The 21,361-nt window shown below is 50.6% G+C and overlaps 2 protein-coding genes across 4 annotated transcripts in view; one reads left to right on the forward strand and one right to left on the reverse strand.

Moving 5' to 3' along the window:
- Positions 1 to 16,169, forward strand: part of SCAP (SREBF chaperone) — a 64,816-nt gene extending 48,647 nt beyond the window's left edge. For 2 of the 3 annotated variants that reach the window (XM_083703944.1, XM_083703946.1), the window contains exons 18-24: positions 702 to 787; positions 2,512 to 2,594; positions 5,142 to 5,308; positions 7,286 to 7,366; positions 9,549 to 9,755; positions 13,680 to 15,138; positions 15,469 to 16,169. In XM_083703944.1, coding sequence (XP_083560070.1) covers positions 702 to 787; positions 2,512 to 2,594; positions 5,142 to 5,308; positions 7,286 to 7,366; positions 9,549 to 9,755; positions 13,680 to 13,925 — 870 coding nt within the window. In that variant the 3' untranslated portion in view covers positions 13,926 to 15,138; positions 15,469 to 16,169. Of the gene's footprint in view, positions 1 to 701; positions 788 to 2,511; positions 2,595 to 5,141; positions 5,309 to 7,285; positions 8,827 to 9,076; positions 9,756 to 13,679; positions 15,139 to 15,468 lie in introns of all 3 variants that reach the window. The other variant, XM_083703945.1, reaches the window with a different exon arrangement.
- A 635-nt stretch (positions 16,170 to 16,804) lies between these two features.
- The window catches only part of PTPN23 (protein tyrosine phosphatase non-receptor type 23), a 56,659-nt gene continuing 52,102 nt past the window's right edge, over positions 16,805 to 21,361 (reverse strand). Inside the window, exons 24-25 of the mRNA XM_083703910.1 lie at positions 20,568 to 20,681; positions 16,805 to 18,939 (exon numbers count right to left, since the gene is read on the reverse strand). Of these exons, the coding sequence (XP_083560036.1) occupies positions 18,349 to 18,939; positions 20,568 to 20,681 (705 nt within the window). The 3' untranslated portion in view covers positions 16,805 to 18,348. The remainder of the gene's footprint in view (positions 18,940 to 20,567; positions 20,682 to 21,361) is intronic.

Genomic DNA, 21,361 nt, shown 5'->3' on the forward strand with positions numbered 1-21,361 from the left:
CTGGGGTCCACGGCAGGAAGGGGGCAGTTGTAGATCTGGCCTGCCAACCAGATCCGGTTCCCACCTCTGTCTCAGAAGGTGCCACGGCCCAATCTGTCTTGAGCAAGGGCACGGGGAAATGGGAAGCCAATGAGCCAGAGGCCAACTCATGTAACACCCATCCTCACCTGGCATGGAATTGTCACTCTGTTTTCCTTACATCCCCAAATACCCCTAGTTCTGCAGAATGCCTTCTGGCTTCAGAAAGACTAATACAGTCATACTTGGGTTACTTCAGGTTGCGTTTTTTTGGGTGGCGGACCACTGAAAGCTGCAAGTACCGGAACGGGTTACTTCCGGGTTTTGGTGGTTGTGCATGCGCAGAAGCACTAAATTGCACTTTGTGCATGCGCAGAAGCGCCAAACCGCAACCTGCGCGGACGCGGGGTGCGAATGCTGCAGGTTGCGAACGTGCATCCCGCACGGATCACATTCACAACCCAAGCATCCATTGTATATGCCAAGAGATTCTCCCAAGAGCACCTATCCGCACCCAGCCTGCATGCTGTCTCCAGACTCTGATGTGGGCGGGGGATGAGAAGCAACTGAAAGATAACCAAGTTTCTCCCGCCCCCCCCTCCAATTTCTTTATTTGCTTGCTGTCTGGACTGGTGGGAGTTGTATCCCAAAACATCTCTCTCTCCTGGCCTCTTGTGTTGCAGGTGTGGGATGCCATCGAGGGCACTCTGCATTGCAGTAACGAAGATGGCCAGTCAGGCATCACTGCCCTTGTCTTCCTGAACAGCAGGTAAGCAGCCCGACTCCATCCCCAGAGCATCTCACCGTAGCTGATGGTTAGTTCTGTTCGGCTGATGGACCAGCTATATTTAGGAGTCTGCCTTGACCCCCTGCTGCTCCACCATGCCTGCCTTTCCCAAGTGATTGCAACTTCTCGCCTCTCCTGACTGCAGGAATATTGCTCAGATCCCAGGAGGGTGAGGCTTCCGGCCTGCCTTAACCCAGGAGGAGCTCCTCCTTGCGGTCAGAGTCTCCAGGCCTCCCTTGGCCTTCCACAAGGCACCTGATGACCCTTGGGTTTCCTGTGTAGACTCTCCCCTCTCCCCACCCTTTGCCAGCCAGTCCATGCAGTTTTGATTGCCTTCCTTGTGTGACTTCCAGGGCAGCTCCTCAGTCCCAGAGCTGTGCACTCATTTCCTTATGCGCTCCCCTCTCCCAATAACCTCTGCACAAGGCCCACAGGGGCAAGAGAGAGCCAGTGTGGTGTAGTGGTTAAGAGTGGTAGTCTCCTAATCTGGTGAACCGGGTTGACTTCCCTGCTCCTCCACATGCAGCTGCTGGGTGACCTTGGGCCAGTCACACTTCTCTGAAGTCTCTCAGCCTCACTCACCTCACAGAGTGTTTGTTGTGGGGGAGGAAGGGAAAGGAGATTGTTAGCTGCTTTGAGACTCCTTAGGTAAAGGTAAAGGGACCCCTGACCATTAGGTCCAGTCGTGACTCACTCTGGGGTTGCATCACTTATCTCGCTTTATTGGCCGAGGGAGCCGGCGTACAGCTTCCAGGTCATGTGGTCAGCATGACTAAGCCGCTTCTGGCGAACCAGAGCAGCGCACGGAAACGCCGTTTACCTTCCCGCCACAGTGGTACCTATTTATCTACTTGGACTTTGACGTGCTTTCGAACTGCTAGGTTGGCAGGAACTGGGACTGAACAACAGAAGAAGAAGAGGAGGAGTTTGGATTTGATATCCCGCCTTTCACTCCCTTTAAGGAGTCTCAAAGCGGCTAACATTCTCCTTTCCCTTCCTCCCCCACAACAAACACTCTGTGAGGTGAGTGGGGCTGAGAGACTTCAGAGAAGTGTGACTGGCCGAAGGTCACCCAGCAGCTGCAAGTGGAGGAGTGGAGACGCGAACCTGGTTCCCCAGATTATGAGACTACCGCTCTTAACCACTACACCACAGGAGCTCCCCTGTCGCGGAGATTAAAACTGCCGCCCTTCTGATCGGCAAGTCTTAGGCTCTGTGGTTTAACCCACAGCGCCACCCAACCCCCCCACCAAAGCTCCCCTCTCCGTTCCAAGCATGAGCAGGAATGGCCTGAACAAATGGGGAATGCAAGGTTAGGATACAGCTTCCAGGTCATGTGGTCAGCATGACTAAGCCGCTTCTGGCGAACCAGAGCAGCGCACGGAAACGCCGTTTCACTTCCTGCTGGAGTGGTACCTATTTATCTACTTGCACTTTGATGTGCTTTCAAACTGCTAAATTGGCAGGAGCAGGGACCGAGCAACGGGAACTCACCCTGTTGCGGGGATTCGAGACTTCTTAGGGAAGTGATAAAGCGGGATATCAAATCCAAACTCCTCCTCCTCCTCCTCTTCTTCTTCTTCTTCTTCTTCTTCTTCTTCTTCTTCTTCTTCCCCCCTGCCTCAGGCCACAGGGACAAATGTTGGCTGGGCCTGTGTGAAGAGGGAGTGCTCATGCTTCTTTTCCCTTCTGTACCCCTTGGATAGGATTGTAGCTGCTAGGCTGAACGGCTCCCTGGATTTCTACTCCTTGAGGACGCACACCTCTTTGGATCACTCCCAGCTCAGAGGTGAGTGTTGCGCTCCCCACATCCCCCAGGTGGAAGCAGAAGTTTCTTGGTCTGCTTTGGTCCCTGCCCCTCCAGGTTCAGGCTGCTCTCTGCTCTGCCTTCCTCTGGAGCTGCCCAGGATCCAATAGTGGAAAAGCTGGCAGATAATTCCTTCCACAGCGGCAGGTCCTGGCTAGCCTCCTGCACCTACAGCTTTCATGCGCTTGATGACTGTAACCTTTATTTGACTTCCATTTCCACGCCCAGAGTTAGAATTTGTTTTTCTTCTTATACACAACCTCCATCTTCAGATTTCTGGAGAACCTGGATCTTGGCAATAGAAGTGGAAAACTATCAAAAATATAGATAGTTTTCCCTCAAGTTTCCTTGGGTACGTAAGAAGAACCTGCTGGAGGATAATAATAATAATAATAATAATAATAATAATAATAATAATAATAATAATTTATATCCCACCCATCTGGCTGGGTTTTCCCAGCCACTCTGAGCAGCTTTCAACAAAATATTAAAATATAGTAATCTGTTAAACATTAAAAGCTTCCCTAAACAGGGCTCCCTTCAGAAGTCTTTTAAAAGTCTGGTAGTTGCTGTTCTCTTTGACATCTGATGGGAGGGCATTCCACAGGGCAGGGGCCACCACCAAGAAGGCCCTCTGCCTGCTTCCCTGTAACTTGGCGTCTTGCAGCGAGGGAACTACCAGAAGGCCCTCAGTGCTGGGCCTCAGTGTCCAGGCAGAACGATGGGGGTGGAGACGCTCCTTCAGATATACTGGACCGAGGCTGTTTAGGGCTTTAAAGGTCAGCACCAACACTTTGAATTGTGCTTGGAAACGTACTGGGAGCCAATGTAGGTCTTTCAAGACCGGTGTTATGTGGTCTCGGCGGCCGCCCCCAGTCACCAGTCTAGCTGCCGCATTCTGGATTAGTTGTAGTTTCCGGGTCACCTTCAAAGGTAGCTCCACGAAGAGTGCATTGCAGTAGTCCAAGCGGCAAATAACCAGAGCATGCACCACTCTGGAGAGACAATCTGTGGGCAGGTAGGGTCTCAGCCTGCATACCAGATGCAGCAGGTAAACAGCTGCTCTGGGCACAGAATTTTTTTTCCCCTCATTCTTTTTTATTAGTTATTTCCAAAAAGAACACAAGGTGACACACAAATACAAAGAAAATGCACAGAAAAGAAAAATTAAAAATAATGAACAGCAATTATCATTTCCATATCATCCATAACATAGTTGTCTCTTACGGGGCTTCCTTCAGCCTGTCCGTAAATCATTCGAAGCAATAAATAAAATTACACGTTTCATTACTTATATTGTCATTATACCGATTCCTAATTCCTGTTTGCTTTGCACAATAACTCTTAGTCTTTCACAGTGCGTCTCTAAATCCCTTTAGTGTTATTTGCCCTTCACTAATACATTCCAGATAATCTACATACTTTTCCCAATCTTTGGTGAACACTTGGTCTCTTATGTATCTAACTTTTCCTGTTAATCTATCCAACTCTGCGTAATCTGACAGCTTAGATCTCCACTCCTCCACCGTTGGGGTTTCCCGTAGTTTCCACTTCTGGGCTAATACTACCCTTGCTGCCGTAACCGCATAGTATACCAATCTGCGATCTTCCTTTTTTATCTCTTGTCCTAATATCCCTAGAAGAAAGATTTCTGGTTTCTTTATGAACGTGTACTTTAATATCTTCTTCAATTCAGTGTGTACTTTCTTGCTCTGGGCACAGAATTGACCTGTGCCTCCATGGACAGCTGTTGAGTCCAAAATGACTCCCAGGCTGCGCACCTGGTTTTTCAGGGGCACGGTTACCCCGTTCAGGACCAGGGAGTCCCACACATCCACCTGCCCACTGTCCCCCAAGAACAGTACTTCTGTCTTTGTCAGGATTAAACCTCAACCCATCCGCCAACTGTATCCAGGCACTCACACAGGACCTTCACTGCCCTCACTGGTTCTGATTTGAAGGAGAGGTAGAGCTGGGTATCATGTGCATATTGGCGGGCACCCAGCCTAAAGCCCCTGATGATCTCTCCCAGCAGCTTCATGAAGATGTTAAAAAGCTTGGGGGAGAGGACAGAGCCCTGAGGCACCCCACAAGTGAGAGCCTAGAGTGCATTGCAGTAGTCCAAGCGGCAGATAACCAGAGCATGCACCACTCTGGTGAGACAGTTTGCAGACAGGTAGGGTCTCATCCTGCATACCAGATGGAGCTAATAAACAGCAGCCCTGGACAGTGGCCCATCTAGCCCAGCATCCCCTTCTCACAGTGGCCACCAGGTGCCTGTGGGAAACCTGCAAGCAGGATCTGGGCACCCCTCCAAAAGCATTGCTGCATCCTCCTGTGGAGACACAGCAGAGCCATCCTTGATAGCCTTCTCCTCTTCCATGAATTTTGAAGCCGTCTGGGTTGGCAGCCATCCCTGCTTCCTTTGAGAGCGATTTCCATAGCTTATCTGTGTGCCGCGTGAGGAAGGGCTTTCTTTCCCCTGTCCCCTGAGGAGGAAGAGGCCTGACCGAACCATCTTTCCCCCAGGAACACCCAGCAGGAGCAGCCTCCCATCCTCTCCCATGTACAGCAGCAACGATGTCATCACGTGTCAGCTGACCCACACGGTGACTTGCGCTCACCAGAAGCCCATTACAGCCCTGAAGGCTGCAGCAGGGCGCCTGGTCACAGGGAGCCAGGATCATACGCTAAGGGTGAGTAACTGGGGGCTGGCAAATGTGCTGCGGGGTGGCGTTGGCTGCAGAACTTCTTCGTTCCGGCTTCTCTTTCACGTTGCCCATGCCTTGCCCGTGGCCTGGCTGCCGTTCCATGACTTATTGGTGGTGCCAGCCCGAGATGGAGCCTTTAAGGGGCCGGCTGAGGTGTGTGGCTCAAGAGGAGGTGCCTTTAGGTAGGGCCAATGAGGCTGGCCAAGATGGAGCTCGCCCGTGTTGTTTTGTGAGCGCTCTCCCACTTTCCGGAGGAAGCTTCTGAGGCCAGACTGGAGGAGAATAAGCCACCGTATTTTTCGCTCCATAAGACGCACCTGACCGTAAGACGCACCTAGTTTTTAGAGGGGGACTGCAAGGGGAAAAAATTATTTAAAGGGATCGCTGAGCAGAGCCTGTATGCATCCCAGGATCTGCTCAGCGCTCCCTTTCACGAGCCACATGGAGCGTGTGTGCGGCGCTTGCAGGCTTTTCCCCAGGGAAGAAGGGCAGCCCATCACTGTTGGGCTGCCCTTCTCCCTCCTCGGGGAAAAGCCCCCAAGAGCCGCACACACGCTCCACACGGCTCTTTAAAGGGAGCGTGGCTCTTGGGGGCTTTTCTGGTAGGTGGGGGAAGGGACTGAGGGGCTAAGCCAAAAGCTAGAACAGCGAGAGGGAGCACTGCGCAGCAATCCCTCTGGCTGTTCTGGCTTCTGGGATAGCTGTGCAGCCTGCATTCGCTCCATAAGACGCACACACATTTCCCCTTTTTAGGAGGGGAAAAGTGCATCTTACAAAGGAAAAAAGACGGTACTTGATGTGCTGTGCCTTCAGCAACTGGAGGCAGAAATGCTTCCAAGGACTATTTGCTAGAAACTGCAGGAGGGGAGAGGGCTCTTAACGCTCGATACCTGCTTTCAGGATTAGGTCATCTCGTTTGTCACTGTGAGAAGAGGATGCTGGGCCAGATGGAACATTGCCCTGATCCAGCAGGGTCTTCCTAGGTTCCTGTGCCCTTTTCTCCATTCTGGCCACACACACACACACACACACACACACACACACACCCCGTTTCCGAGCACAATTCAAAGTGTTGGTGTTGACCTTTAAAGCCCTAAACGGCCTCGGCCCAGTAGACCTGAAGGAGCATCTCCACCCCCATCGTTCTGCCCAGACGCTGAGGTCCAGCGCCAAGGGCCTTCTGGCGGTTCCCTCATTGCGAGAAGCAAAGCTACGGGGAACCAGGCAGAGGGCCTTCTCAGTGGTGGCGCCCGCCCTGTGGAATGCCCTCCCACCAGATGTCAAAGAGATAAACAACTACCTGACATTTAGAAGACATCTGAAGGCCGCCCTGTTTAGGGAAGCTTTTAATGTGTGACATTTTAATGTATTTTTAATCTTTGTTGGAAGCTGCCCAGAGTGGCTGGGGAGACCCAGTCAGATGGGCGAGCTACAAATAATAATAATAATAATAATAATAATAATTATTATTATTATTATTATTATTATTATTATTATTATTATTATTCGGTTGCTTGCCTGACTGCGTTTGAGAGGTGGCAGGTGGTACATGTTTCTTTCCTCCAGCCCTGCAAAAGGCAGCAGCTGGACGTGCCCGGGAGCAAGCAAGGAGGGAAAAGATGTACCAGTCTTGTCTGGCCCAAGACCAGCAGTGCTTGAGACCACAACGTCCGGCAGCTTCTGTGGCTGTTCCTGCCAGGCTTGGCCAAAGGAAGGGCAGTCATGTGGTCTGTCAGCCCCTGCGTGTTTCTTCTGCCGCTTGAGCTCCCCTTACAGGTCTCTGTCTGCACAGGCCAGGGGTTGTCCACTTGCAGTGGGGAGAGTAAAGTGTGTGTGTGAGAGAGAGAGAGAGAAAGAGACAGACAGACAGACAGACAGACAGACAGACAGACAGACAGAGAGGCGCTTCTCCTGCACAGGCTCCTCTTCCACTGTTGGTGACACTACTTCTTCCCCATTCAGGTGTACCGCCTGGAAGATTCCTGCTGCCTCTTCACGCTGCAGGGCCACTCAGGAGCCATCACAGCCGTCTACGTTGACCAGGTAGGAGGGAACTCACAGGGCCCAGGACACAGTTTCAGCTGCAAAAGAAGAGCGAGGAGGAGGGCACAGGTGGAGAAAGGCAGGGGGACCAGGCAAAACAAGGCCAACCAGCCCACCTCTTTTATTTATCATTATTTATCAAATTTCTAAACCAGCCTTCATCCGAGGGCCACTGAGCAGTTTACGATATAAAAACACAAAAATGCATAGCATGTTAACAAACAAAGACAATCCCCTCCCAGTTTAAAAGGCAATAGATTGTTTACTTAACCAAAGGCCTGGAAGAAGAGGAATGTTTTTGCCTGGCACTTAAAGATATGTAATGCTTTCAGTGTTTCCTTCAAAATGATGAGGACTAGGATTTTTTTGAAGGTGGACAGTGAAGAACACTGAGGTTGCAAGTGCCCAGTACACCTTTTCAGTCTCTATAGAATGAGAATAGCCATGCAGTTTTGACAGCCTCCCCTGATAAACCTCTGAATTGGGCCTTGCAGGATCACTCAATCTTTATTTTCCTATAAAATTTTAATTATAAACACATCCTCATATTTGCTCAGCATCAATACAGGTGCCTTTTTGAGGTTAAAGAAGGAAGGGCACAATTTGGGATTTAAACCACACAAGGAACAGTCACTCTCTCTCCTGTTCATCGGTTTGGACATCTGGAGTATGATTTTTCCATATGGTACCAGAGCCAAAATGACTTCTGGATTCCAGTTGAACACACTTAAATGGAGGTGCCTCTTAGCAATTAAGGCCACAGTACCGATGGCCATGATGTCACCCTAAGATGTAAAATATTTCAATCTCCTGTTTGGATTGCCCCACCTGTAAGACCCGGCACCACAGTGTCATTGCATGTTAGAATCGTCCTACTCTCGTGTAGGACCCTGGTAGAGACACATGCCCGACTGGCATTTTCTCTTCCTCCTGGTCAATCGTTCAGGAGCTTCAAAAGCTTTCTCCAGCCTGAACATCACAGTGACTGATACCAAAAAGCACCAGCACACTTAAGATCCTGCAGAGTATTTGCAGTTTGCGTAACAGAACTCAGTAGCACAGCATTTTGGCTAATCCACTTTATTTACATATAATACACTCTGAGCATTCTGACTTAGCTCCTTCCTCTTTCTCATCAGACAGCAAAGAGAAAGAAACAAAGGACAATAGTCCCACTTCAGTAACACAGTAGCATAAACCTGTCTCCATCACTTCCCACACTGTGAAATGAAAACATACACTATCATGTTGTAGACAACAGTCTCATGACTCCAAACACGGAGCAAGAATCCTAACCTTGCATTCCCCATTTGTTCAGGCCATTCCTGCTCATGCTTGGAACGGAGAGGGGAGCTTTGGTGGGGGGGTTGGGTGGCGCTGTGGGTTAAACCACAGAGCCTAGGACTTGCCGATCAGAAGGGCGGCAGTTTTAATCTCCGCGACAGGGGAGCTCCTGTGCTGTAGTGGTTAAGAGTGGTAGTCTCATAATCTGGGGAACCAGGTTCGCGTCTCCACTCCTCCACCTGCAGCTGCTGGGTCACTTTGGGCCAGTCACACTTCTTTGAAGTCTCTCAGCCCCACTCACCTCACAGAGGGTTTGTTGTGGGGGAGGAAGGGAAAGGAGAATGTTAGCCGCTTTGAGACTCCTTAAAGGGAGTGAAAGGCGGGATATCAAATCCAAACTCCTCCTCTTCTTCTTCTGTTGTTCAGTCCCAGTTCCTGCCAACCTAGCAGTTCAAAAGCACGTCAAAGTCCAAGTAGATAAATAGGTACCGCTCCGGCGGGAAGGTAAACGGCGTTTCCGTACGCTGCTCTGGTTTGCTAGAAGCGGCTTAGTCCTGCTGGCCACATGACCTGGAAGCTGTACGCCGGCTCCCTCGGCCAATAAAGCGAGATGAGCTCCGCAACCCCAGAGTCGGCCACGGCTGGACCTAATGTTCAGGGATCCCTTTAGCTTACTTGTGAGGGCAAACGCCTTTAAGGGTGCGCCTCTGCCCATCTTCTGCGAGGCAGGGCTTCCTTCTGCACTGCATGGGCCCCATCTCCCTTTGCTCATCTTCATCCCGCTAACCTGTTAGAAGCTTTCAGCGTTAGTTCTCCAGCCTGACTCTCACCTTTGGGTGGAGGCCTGAGGAAGAAGGACCTGGGGGACCCTAGTGACTTGGCCCTTCTTGCCTTTCAGACGATGGTGCTAGCCAGCGGGGGCCAGGATGGGGCCATCTGCCTCTGGGATGTGCTGACGGGCAGCAGGGTGAGCCACATGTTTGCCCACCGCGGGGATGTCACCTCCCTGACTTGCACTACCTGCTGCGTCATCAGCAGCGGTCTGGACGACGTCATCAGCATCTGGGACCGAAGCTCCGGGATCAAGCACTATTCCATCCAGCAGGTGTGTGGCTGGGGGACCCTTCCTCAGACGAGGCTTGTTTTAATTTTTTTTTTTTTAATGATATTTTATTAGATTTTAACAAAAAAGTAGCCACAGAACGGCAACCAAAATAAACACAAGAAAAATACAAAAGCCAAAAGTTTAAAACAAAAAAAGAAAAGAAAAAGCAAAAATAAAAATCTCTCTTTTCAATTTCTTACCATTCATTTACTTATTTTCCTGACTTCCTCACACCTCCCTTTTTGTATTCCATTTAAAGGTTGGTTCAGCAAATTCATATCCTCTTAATTTACCCTTAACTATTTATCCTCATATATAATAACTTCAGATTTTCATCTAATATCAGACCATTCTTACAAGTTCTTATTTTACCTTATTACTAAAACCACTTCATTTCATTTAAACATCATTGACCTTTGAAAATTTTACAATTCAGTTTACCATTAATTTCTAAAACCTTACCATACCTTCAAAACATTAAAATTTCAAAATTTAAACCGTATTTAAACTTAACTCCTTCAAGCCTTTTTGCTAGAGCCAATTAATTCCTTTCCAGCACATTTTAATATTTCATTAGTATTACACTAATTCCAAAAAAGAAAAGAAAAAGATTTATAAAGAAGAAATTCTCATTCTGATTTTATCGAATGTCCCTTCTTCCTGAAGAACAGACAAGGCTTTTTTAAAATCTCTCTGCGGGCTGCCGGGAAGAACAGTGCTGGCAATTAGGCTGCGCTGCTTGGATGAGGCAGCGAGATCCAGTAGCACTCCTGTTGTCCTGGCAACCTCCCAGCCACTCTGTAGTGATGCGCTGAATGTGGGGCTGCCTTTGAAGATGGCGCAGAAGCTTCCAGGAGTCGAGGGGGAGTTTTAATGGCTCTGTGATGGGGGTTTCGCCTGTTGCCAATTTGTTTCTGACCTAGATTTAAGGCACAGGGCCTTTTAAAGACTTTGTATGGCCCAGGTCACCCAGAGATTTGGAGTGTGTTGAGTAATCAGTGCGCTGGTGGCGCACAGCGCTGTTCTCCGTTCTTCTCTGTTTCTCTACAGCTCTGTGGTGGTGTTTGTTCTATAATAGGCTGGATGAGAGCCAATAATAATAATAAATTTTATTTATACCCTGCCCTCCCCAGCCAAGACTGGGCTCAGGGTGGCTAACAACCAGTAATAAAAACAAGTTGATTGAAATACAACTTAAAAACCAGGTTAAAATACAACATTAAAACATTAAAATGCAGCCTCGTCACAGGAGGAGAAAGGAAACAAGAAAGGGGGAGGGAATCAAATTGACTCCAAGCCAAAGGCGAGGTGGAACAACTCTTACAGGCCCTGCGGAAAGAAATCAGATCCTGCAGGGCCCTGGTCTCATGAGACAGAGCGTTCTACCAGGCCGGAGCCAGTGTTGAGAAGGCCCTGGCTCTGGTTGAGGCTAATCTAACTTCCTTAGGGTCCGGGACCTCTAGGGTGTTGCTGTTTATGGACCGTAAGATATTGAAGCTGAGACAAGGCACCGCTCGTGGTTGGGTCCCTAGACTGGCTTCCCCCATAGCATGAGGTGTGCAGCATGGGGCACTTCTGGGTCTGCTTCTGTCGCTCGAAACACAGCTGCACAAAGTTCTTCCATCAGTTTCAGCTGATGGCTCAACTGCAACCCTGTGTAGGCAGGGATAACTTAGCTCCAGTTGTCTAGGCTGCAATACGTGGGGCTGCCTTTTGAAGACAGTTCCGAAACTTTCAGCTACGGCAGGATTCAGCAGCCAGAACTGAGACCAGAAGGTCTGAGCATATTACACCAGTTCCGGCCTGACTAAACTGGCTGTGGAGTAGTTCATGGGTTCAGATCCAAATGCTGGTTTTGACCTTTAAAAGCCCCATGTGGCTCACGACCACAATATCTCAAGGACCACCTCTCCCTGCATGAAGCATCCCAGACCCTGCTGGTCTTCATCAGGGGCCCTTCTGTGGGTGCTCCACCTGAGTGGGGTGCAGAGAGTGGCCTTTTCAGTGGAATGCTTTAGGCCCCAGGCAAAGACCTTTTGGTTTACCCACGTCATTGGTGATAAAGCTGCCTCCTGCCGCGGTGCTTTGTGTATTTAGTGTTGTTCATTGTTTGACATTTTTCTGTTCTTTAAAGTCTGAAAAATGTAGTCGCAATAGATCCAGGTTAACGGAAGGAGAGTTGTTTTCCCTCCCTTTATATTTGTGCCTGTTCACTGAACTTTGCCACTGAGACCTGCTTGCAGGTTCCCCTTTGCCAGATTATTCACAGTGGCTGCTAGGGTTCTTCTTTCAGGATCAGTCCTGCAGTTGTAGACTCTACACTAGACATACCCAGGTCTCCTTAGGATTAGTTTAGACCAGGCTTCCTCAACCTCGGCCCTCCAGATGTTTTGAGAATACAATTCCCAGCATCCCAGCCACTGGTTCTGCTAGCTAGGGATCATGGGAGTTGTAGTCCCGAAACATCTGGAGGGCCGAAATTGAGGAAGCCTGGTTTGTTGTTGTTTAGTCGTGTCCGACTCTTCGTAACCCCATGGACCAGAGCGCGCCAGGCACTCCTGTCTTCCACTGTCTCCCGCAGTTTGGTCAAACTCATGCTGGTAGCTTCGAGAAAGCCTGATTTGGACCTTTTTAAAGCGGTCTTTTAATCTTCAGGCATGCCCAAGTATGTCATGGATGTGACAGAAAGTCAAATTAGTGAGCGTTACAATTTAGAACACGGGTGGCGCTGTGGTCTAAACCACTGAGCCTCTTGGGCTTGCCGATCAGAAGGTCGGCGGTTTGAATCCCCGCAAGAGGGTGAGCTCCCGTTGTTCGGTCCCTGCTCCTGCCAGCCTAGCAGTTCAAAAGCACACTAGTGCAAGTAGGTAAATAGGTACAGCTCCGGTGGTTAGGTAAACAGCGTTTCTGTGCGCTGCTCTGGTTTCCTCAGAAGCGGCTTAGTCATGCTCAGAAGCGGCTTAGTCATGCTGGCCACACGACCCGAAAAAAACTTCTGCCGACAAACGTCAGCTCCCTCGGCCAGTAAAGCGAGATGAGCGCCACAACCCCAGAGTCGTCCACGACTGTACTTAACTGTCAGGGGTCCTTTACCTTTTTACAATTTAGAACGAACACATTTTGATTGCCATTTTAAAGTCTTGATGGTTTTCTGTTTCGGAATGTATCTAAGTTGAAAAAAAATAGCTGTAGTGTTATTACTTTATTTCTCCTTTGATTTTTCTTCTAGTTTTTTTTTAGGTCTGGCTCCTGGTGTTGGAAGAGAGCCACGTGCCATAGTCATGCCTAGGGAAGGAAGAGAGGGCTGTCATTGGCTCCTAGCCACGATGACCTTGCTCTGCTTCCACAGCTGGAGACAGCAATGCTTCTGAATGCTAGTTGCTGGAAACTACAGAGGGGAGAAATGCCCTTATGCTTGGGTCCTGCTTGCTGATTTCACAGAGTCAGCTGGTTGGCCACTTTGAGAACAGGATGATGGACTAGGTGGGCCATTGGCCTGATCCAGGAAGCTCTTACAGTGCTACCTCGGGTTAAGAACTTAATTTGTTCTGGAGGTCCATTCTTAACCTGAAGCTGTTCTTAACCTGAGGTACCACTTTAGCTAATGGTGGTGCCGTGCTGCTGGGGCACGATTTCTATTCTCATCCTGAAGCAAAGTTCTTAACCCGAGGTAGTATTTCTGGGTTAGCGGAGTGTGTAACCTGAAGCGTATGTAACCTGAAGCGTATGTAACCCGAGGTACCACTGTACTAATTGCACCTTGAGGGTTGCTGGGACACACGTTCTGATGCCAGAAGTTGCCTGTAATCCGTGCCTCTGGTGCTGTGGACACACATGGCAAAGATTAGCCCCACGTATCTCATGACAGGCTCCGTTCTTCTCCACCTCCCCTTCTCACCCTCTTTCCGTTTGCTCTCTGCACAGGATATGGGATGCGGGGCCAGCCTGGGAGTGATCTCTGACAACCTGCTGGTGACCGGAGGCCAGGGCTGCGTTTCTTTCTGGGACATCGGCTACGGAGACCTCCTGCAGACAGTCTACCTGGGCAAGAGCAATGAATCGCAGCCCGCTCGGCAGATCCTGGTCCTGGAAAACGCGGCCATCGTCTGTAACTTTGGCAGCGAACTCAGCCTGGTCTACGTCCCGTCAGTGCTGGAGAAGCGAGACTGAAGCAGGATCTTGGGGACAGGCCAGAAATGACCCCCTCAACCTTCTGATTTTCTAACTAGGAGGGGCAGGGATCAGGGCAGTCTCTTGGGGAGCAGAGAGAGCTGCTGCTGACTCTCCCCACCTTCCAGCAGTTCCTTTTTCTTTCCCCGGTCTGCAATTTGACGGTGGTGGAAGAGAAGGGGGCTGAGATCTGCAGGGGTTGAACAGGGGTTTTCTCCGTGCTCACAATAAGCTAAGAAGAACTCAGCACCGGAGGACTGTGGAGGTAGAATACCCTGCTGTGGTTGGGTGTCAGCAAGCGCTGAGAGATTGTGGGCTGAGGGAAAGACCCAACGTCAAAGCCCAGCCTCCCACTTGCAATCTATAAAAGGGAGAGGGGTGTGTGAGGACGGGGCTGCATCCCCAATAAGCCTTTTGCTCTGGCTGCAGTGCCCAATGCCTCCCTCGAAGTTCTGTCGCTGCAGGAGCTCTTTGCACATGCCCGTGAGAGCTCCTGCTGGGTGGGATGTGTTTGTGTGTGGCCTCCTGAGGCGCAGCGATGGCGAGGGACAGCTGCTTCAGGGCTGTTGCTCCACACACACACACCACCCTCCTCCTTTCTGAGCTCCATCCTTTCTCCCTCCTCTGGCAGGCACTGCTTCTGTCCCACACTTTGAAGGAGAAAAAACTGGGCTGGCTGCTGTGGTGGGACTCCTACCCCTGGGCAGGTAGAGGTGGGTGGGTAGGATTTTTGGGAAGCTTTTTTCCTAGAGGGAAAGAGCCAGCGCACCGAGAGCCTATGAGGTCTCTCCAGCTGCAGTAGCCCTGGGATAGCTGTCCTACCGATGCCACAGTCCTCGTGGCAGCCGCCTCCTCCTCCTCCGGCCTGCTAGGGGAAAGGGGTAGGCATACTGCGCTACCTGCCATATTTATTGATGTGCTGTACATAGTTATTTATTCCGGCATGCAAGCTTGAGGAGAGTGGGCCTCTGCACCACCTGCTCACGTCCCCTCCCTCTGCATCAGCCTGGATTGGACCAGTGAAGGGGCTGCAGGCAGCTGTTCTGCAACGGCTAGAGCTAGCTTTGTACTGTGCAGAGAAAGTGGGGGGCAGGCAGGCAGGGGCCCGGCTTCTGCGCCCAACACTGAGGTGGGCGTCTCCGCCCCTCTCTCATGTCCCATCCTGCCAGAATATCCCTGCTTTATACACAACTCCCAAGAGGGAGATACAGTGGTGCCTCGCAAGACGAAATTAATCTGTTCCGTGAGTCTCTTTGTATAGCGGTTTTTTCGTCTTGCGAAGCAAGCCCATTGACAGTTTAGCGGATAGCGGTTTAGCGGCTTTTAGCGGCTTATCAGCTTAGCGGATCAGCTGATAAGCGGCTTAGCTGCTTAGAAAAAGGGGGGGAAGGGGGAAAACCCGCAGGAACTCGCAAGACATTTTCGTCTTGCGAAGCTAGCCCATGGGGAATTTGTTTTGCGAAGCGCCTCCAAAACGGAAAACCCTTTCGTCTAGCGGGTTTTCCGTCTTGCGAGGCGTTCGTCTTGCGGGGCACCACTGTAGATGAACGGTTTGCCAGAGCAGCAGTGGCTGCAGCTTTGGGGCCAGTGGCAGACCTCAAATTTCAGTGGTGCCCTTTGCAGCACCAAAATTCAGAACTCCTTCGCCTTCCATTCTGTGTAATAGTTGCGGCACCCCCCAAGGCTGTTCGCGCTCCCCTAAATCCACAGCAGAGTGTGCCACTTTTATTTTGGGGTGCGCTGGGCTGCAGCTCTGGGAGGAAAGAAAGCAAATGAGCAAGGGAAGGAACAGAGGTAGCAGAGAGACAGAGAAATGGAGGAAGAGCTGCTGGAACAAGCAACGCTTTTGAAACGGTAATACCATTAATTGACTGTCTAGTTCACGCTGTTTTTACTTTAGCATCTCCTGTCGTAGGAGCCCTGTGCACTGTATGCTACTCAAGGGAGCTGGGGGGGGGATTAACCTGCTGTATTCTGTTTGTCCCACTGCCCCAAGTTTGGCAGGGGCAAGAGACTACTTTGCAACGCTGGCCAGTGGAGGCCCGTTCAGGGCCTCAAAGCACACACCCTCCCGGCACCCTTGCGCCCGCTGCTTCCTCTTGGGTCGTTGTCCGTGTCCACACCATGCCTCAGGTGGCCTTAGCTCTGCTGTGCCCTTTGGACTGTACAGCGACAGCTGCTTTTGTACCAGATTGTGTTTTATAATGTGTACAGAGACAGACACATTAAACAGAACTAACTTAATGCCTCCTGTGTGTTTTGCGGAGTAGCAGGGAAAGGTAATCTACCCCAAAATCAAGATGACTACTGGGCATAGAAGCTTGTTTTGTGTGTGTTTTTTTCCAAATCATTGTCGTTTGCAGCGAACACAGGCTGTCTGCAAAACAAAGTGGTTGAGGGGAGCTGCTTCTACCCCACCTGTGAAGAACACACTACCCTCACCCCACAAAACTCACTTGCACTGCAACAGAACACCATTCACATGAAGACCCCCAACTAAGCACTTTAAAGAAGTTGGCATGATCTATTGAGCAAACAGTTCTCTTTGTGTAGCTCACTTTAATGCAAAAAAAAGCAAGTGGTATACCTTGCATACAATTTTTGTGGGCAACTTAGTTTTTTTTTTAAAAAAAACCAAACCAAAATAGATACGAGAGAAAAGGCATTGCTTTCTATTGCATGCTGCTAACGTATTTTAAGGCCCAGCAGCTGCTCAACCCCCCCACCCCCCAAAACTTCTCAATCTTAAAACACTTCTGCAAATGAATTATCTTGGCGCCAAAAAGTTACACAACTCATTTTGCTGTATTTGGATACTTGCAAATTGAAATGCAGCCCCCTCTGCTGCTTTTGACAAAAATCTAACAGTGGATCCATCCGCAATGCTCCCGTTTATTTATTTTAGTAGCAAAGAGCTGAAAAAAGTTGGTTCTAAATTACAGAGTAAGTCGACAATGTTACATTTGTACAAAGCAAAAAACAACCTAGAAACCCACCAAGACCTGGCCCCTCTCCCACCTTAACCTTCCTGCTTTCATGAAGATCGTCCTTTAAACTGAGGGAGCTGATGGAAAGAGCAAATGCTTAGGGGGGAAATGGACATTTAAGCATTCCCATTCATTTAATGATCTGCCTTCATATGGCCACAGTTGGGTGGCATTGTTAAGGAAGCACACTGCTGCTGCAAGGACCCAAGTTGGCTCAGTTAACATACAGTCCTCTTTTTCTGACCATACCTCATAGTGCTGCAGGGTTACTCCTTATGTTTGATGCCATCGCCTGTCTTTTGGGCACAGGAGGCAGAGCTCTTGCCCCTTTGTAAAAGACCATCAGGCACACTGATGATGATCCCAATTAACCACAAAAAGGGACTTCTGTGTTTTTGGTGAACGGTTTGGAACAGCTCAGTCTTGTCAATCACCACTTCAAGGCTGCTGGGTGACTTGACACGGCCTCTGAGCTAATTCCAAGACGGGGATCCCTAGCTGGAATGTAAGGGCAACAAAATGCAACCGGCCTGGCCAAACAGGAAACGGAAGGTGGAGCTGGCAAGACATGGGAGCAGCTTTGGAGGCTGCTGAGAAAGCACATCTCCTGCACCTTCACCTAGCAGCTAAAAAGACACTCCACGCACCTTTCATGCAAGCCGATCAAACGTAGCTGCTTGGTCCCAAATGGGCTCTCGCCAGCTCAAAGGGGGCTGGTTGGGTCTTGGATACCCCATTCAGAGTGGAAGTCAGTAGACGGGAGCAAAAGGGAGTCTTGTCAGAGGCAGTTTAAGGAGCAGAGGAGGACGTAGGAGGCCTGAAGTGCTACATCTCAAAGCCTTGGGAACACCAAGGGTGGCGGGGTGGGGTTTGAAGCCCTTTAGCTGAAGATGCCTGGAACTAGTCCACCTAGGACAGAGTTACCTTGGCTGTGTTTCAAAACCTTCCTCTGGTCTGGAAAATCACCTCGGGGGGGCTTCTCCAGCTGGGTAACCACCTATGTCCGCAGTGAAAATGAAACCACACGTCCCGGGCTCTGTCCAAACCGCCTCCCGTGATTCCTGCCCCTCCACCAAAGGCCAACTTACAGATTCCTTCCTTCCCATGGCACTTGGAGGCAGGCACAAAGTGGAAGAAAGGAACAACCAGCTCAGAAAAATCCTGCACGCCTCCAGCCGTTCAGACGCAGCCGATGGGAAAATGAAGTGGGAGAGGGGGGGGAAAGGACGCGAGTCGAGTGGGCACTGCGTGGCTCCTGGCGCAGCAGAGGCTTCCTGGCTGTGGCCAGTGTCCAGCTGGAAAAGCTGCATGCTGAGGAGAGTGCGAACAAGCCACCTTTCCTCCCTCGCCCTCCCAAGTTTCGAGTCCTCAAAATGCATCGGTGGTGGCGTTAGCAGCAGCAGAGTCTCGGGTCGGTGTGCCTGCCCTCCTTCCTCTCATGTCTTGTTGAGTGTCCACAGCGGGTCCAGCATGCTGAGGGGGTCGTCGCTGGGGCGGGTGCCGCGAAGGCCTTCCCCGTTCTGGGGTTGGAGGAAGCTCTGCTTGCTGACCTTGTGCCTGCCCTTGAGGCCGCTGTCCAGCGTGAAGGCCTCGGGGGTCAGCGAGGCCAGGAGCTCCAGGGACGAGGAGGACGGGGCCAGAGCGGCGGAGGGCTCTGCACCAGGAGGCGCCGGCGGGGCTTCGCTCTCCTCCTGACTCTCCTCTTCCAGATGGTTGCTGTTCTCGGCCGCGCAGCATCCAGCTGCCTCGGGCGCCGCTGGGGCAGGGGTGGCTGGCGGGGAGAGTGCGGGGGCCGGTTCTGCGCTGGCAACGGGGCAGCCGAGATCAGCAAAGGCGGTCTGAAGTGGGTCGGCACGGGGCGCTGGGATGGCCAAGGGCAGGGGTTCCAGCTGCTGCCCGTTGGCAGACGAGGGCTCTGCCCCTCCCAAGGGAGGTCTGATGCTGAGCTTGGCGATGGTGGCCTGGATGGAGCTGATGGGCATGTCGGCACCCAGGACCAGATCCTGGGGGTCCTGGTGGATATAGGGCTAGAGGGAAAGGAAGAGCAGCTTAGTGGGTGCAGCAAGCATCCCTTCACAAGGCCCTGTGGGAAGGGGGTGATCTTTACGCCTTTATATCTGTGGGGAGATGCCCAAAGATTACATTTCCCATTTTTAAACGGAAATTCCCTTATTCCGAATAGGATTCTTCGCAAGAAAAGGGAAAAGTTGACAGCTATGGCCCAGAGTGCTTGGGGCAACCCAGTCCGAGGGGCGGGGGTGCAACTAATAAAATTATTATTATTCACCTGTCTTTCACCCTAAGGTCCCAGGGGAGGTTATGGAGACTTAAAATACAGTAGGATCACAACGCTGATTTTGCTTGCACGATAGCAGCTTCATGCAGATCGCCAATAAATAATATTATTTATTAAATGTGTACGCTGCCCTACATTTGTAGATCTCAGGGCAGTTCACAATATAAAAATTACAATAAAAAACCCCCACAAAATGCATAATACAAATATGAACAGAACAAACCAAAAATCCCTCTCCCGCAGCACGTTTTAAAAAGGCATTGTATATCAATTGGCCAAACGCCTCATTGGAGAGGAAATAAGTGGGGAGAGGACAGCCTTTCTTACTGAGCTCTGGAGGAGCTTGCAAGGGGACTCCAAAGCCTGGCAGCTCTGCGGAGGGTTTTCTCACTGCAGAAAGCGCTTTTAAGCTCTCAGCCTTTGCATCATTCTGACAGTGCGAGTTTGCCTTTACACGCAACTTCTGGGCACGTAGCCCTCACACAAGTTGCATTCGCGCTGTGCATTAAAAATGCACAACATACAAAGTAACGAAAGTGAATGCAATGACTGGTGACTGGGGGCGGCCACCGAGACCACATAACACCAGTCTTGAAAGACCTACATTGGATCCCAGTACGTTTCCGAGCACAATTCACAGTGTTGGTGCTGACCTTTAAAGCCCTAAATGGCCTTGGTACTGTATACCTGAAGGAGCATCTCCAGCCCAGACACTGAGGTCCAGCTCCGAGGGCCTTCTGGTGGTTCTGTCACTGTGAGAAGCCAAGTTACAGGGAACCAGGCAGAGGGCCTTCTTGGTAGTGGCACCCGCCCTGTGGAACGCCCTCCTACCAGATGTCAAAGAGAAAAACTACCTGACATTTAAGAAGACATCTGAAGGCGGTCCTGTTCAGGGAAGTTTTTAATGTGTGACATTTTAATGTATTCTTAATCTTTGTTGGAAGCTGCCCAGAGTGGCTGGGAAACCCAGACAGATGGGCGGGGTACAAATAAGAAATTATTATTATCATTTCCAGTCTGTTTTCTAAAAAGAGATGCCATTTCTCGTGTCACGGGATGCATTTGGTAAGACAGCCTCTCCCACCATTTAAAAGTCCCAACCATTGAGCAAACGTGGGCTTTCAAAATGGCAGGGAGGGCTGCTGAGCCCAAGTGAGATTTTTCTGAGAGAGAGAAGTATGCCCAAGTCATCCCAGATACAGGAGAGACAGCTGTGAGGGCACAGGAGCAAAGGAACGGTGCTCTGCACATGGCTAGAAACCTCTTTAAACGTTCTCCAATGACATTTTGCCACCCCACTCCTGTTTCTGTGCTAGCAGAAGGACTCTCCACCCATGCCTGCCCTCGGATGCACCCTACCTTCTGGGTAGCGCTGCTGGCAGGCTTGCTGGCGGAGGGCGCCGTGACCCCATGTCTCTGCAGCACCTGCTTGGCATGCTTCAGGAGAGACTCGTAGCAGAACTTGAGGTGGAGCTGGAAGAGGAGGAGCAGCCAGGATTGAGGGCCAGACAATTCACCTAAATGCATTTGGATCCCGCCTTTTTCTCAAGGCGGCTTACGGCATTCGGAAAAAGCCTCATTGCAAGGGGTTGGGCTGGATGACCCTTTGGGTCCCTGGTCTGATGCTACCGTTCCCCGATTCCATGAGAAACATCATTGTAAAATGCAAAAACAGTTAAAAAGAGTGGTTTACCGCACAATACAACACATTCAGAGCCAGCAGTTGAGAGACCAATTGCAGGCCGGTTGTCAACATGGTCCGCACTTGTTTTTGAAGGTCTGTCTAAATAGGGAGGTCTTAAACCTACTGGGACATGGGTGGTGCTGTGAGTTAAACCACAAAGCCTAGGACTTGCCAATCAGAAGGTTGGTGGTTCGAATCCCCGCGATGGGGTGAGCTCCCGTTGCTCGGTCCCTGCTCCTGCCAACATAGCAGTTCAAAAGCACGTCAAAGTGAAAGTAGATAAATAGGTACCACTCTGGCAGGAAGGTAAACGGTGTTTCCGTGCGCTGCTCTGGTTCGCCAGAAGCGGCTTAGTCATGCTGGCCACATGACCGGCTGTATGCCGGTTCACTCGGCCAATAAAGTAAGATGAGTGCCGCAACTCCAGAGTTGTCCGTGACTGGACCTAACGGTCAGGGGTCCCTTTACC

Source organism: Podarcis gaigeae (assembly GCF_964106915.1).
Source record: "Podarcis gaigeae genome assembly, chromosome: 12".
NCBI lineage: Eukaryota > Metazoa > Chordata > Lepidosauria > Squamata > Lacertidae > Podarcis > Podarcis gaigeae.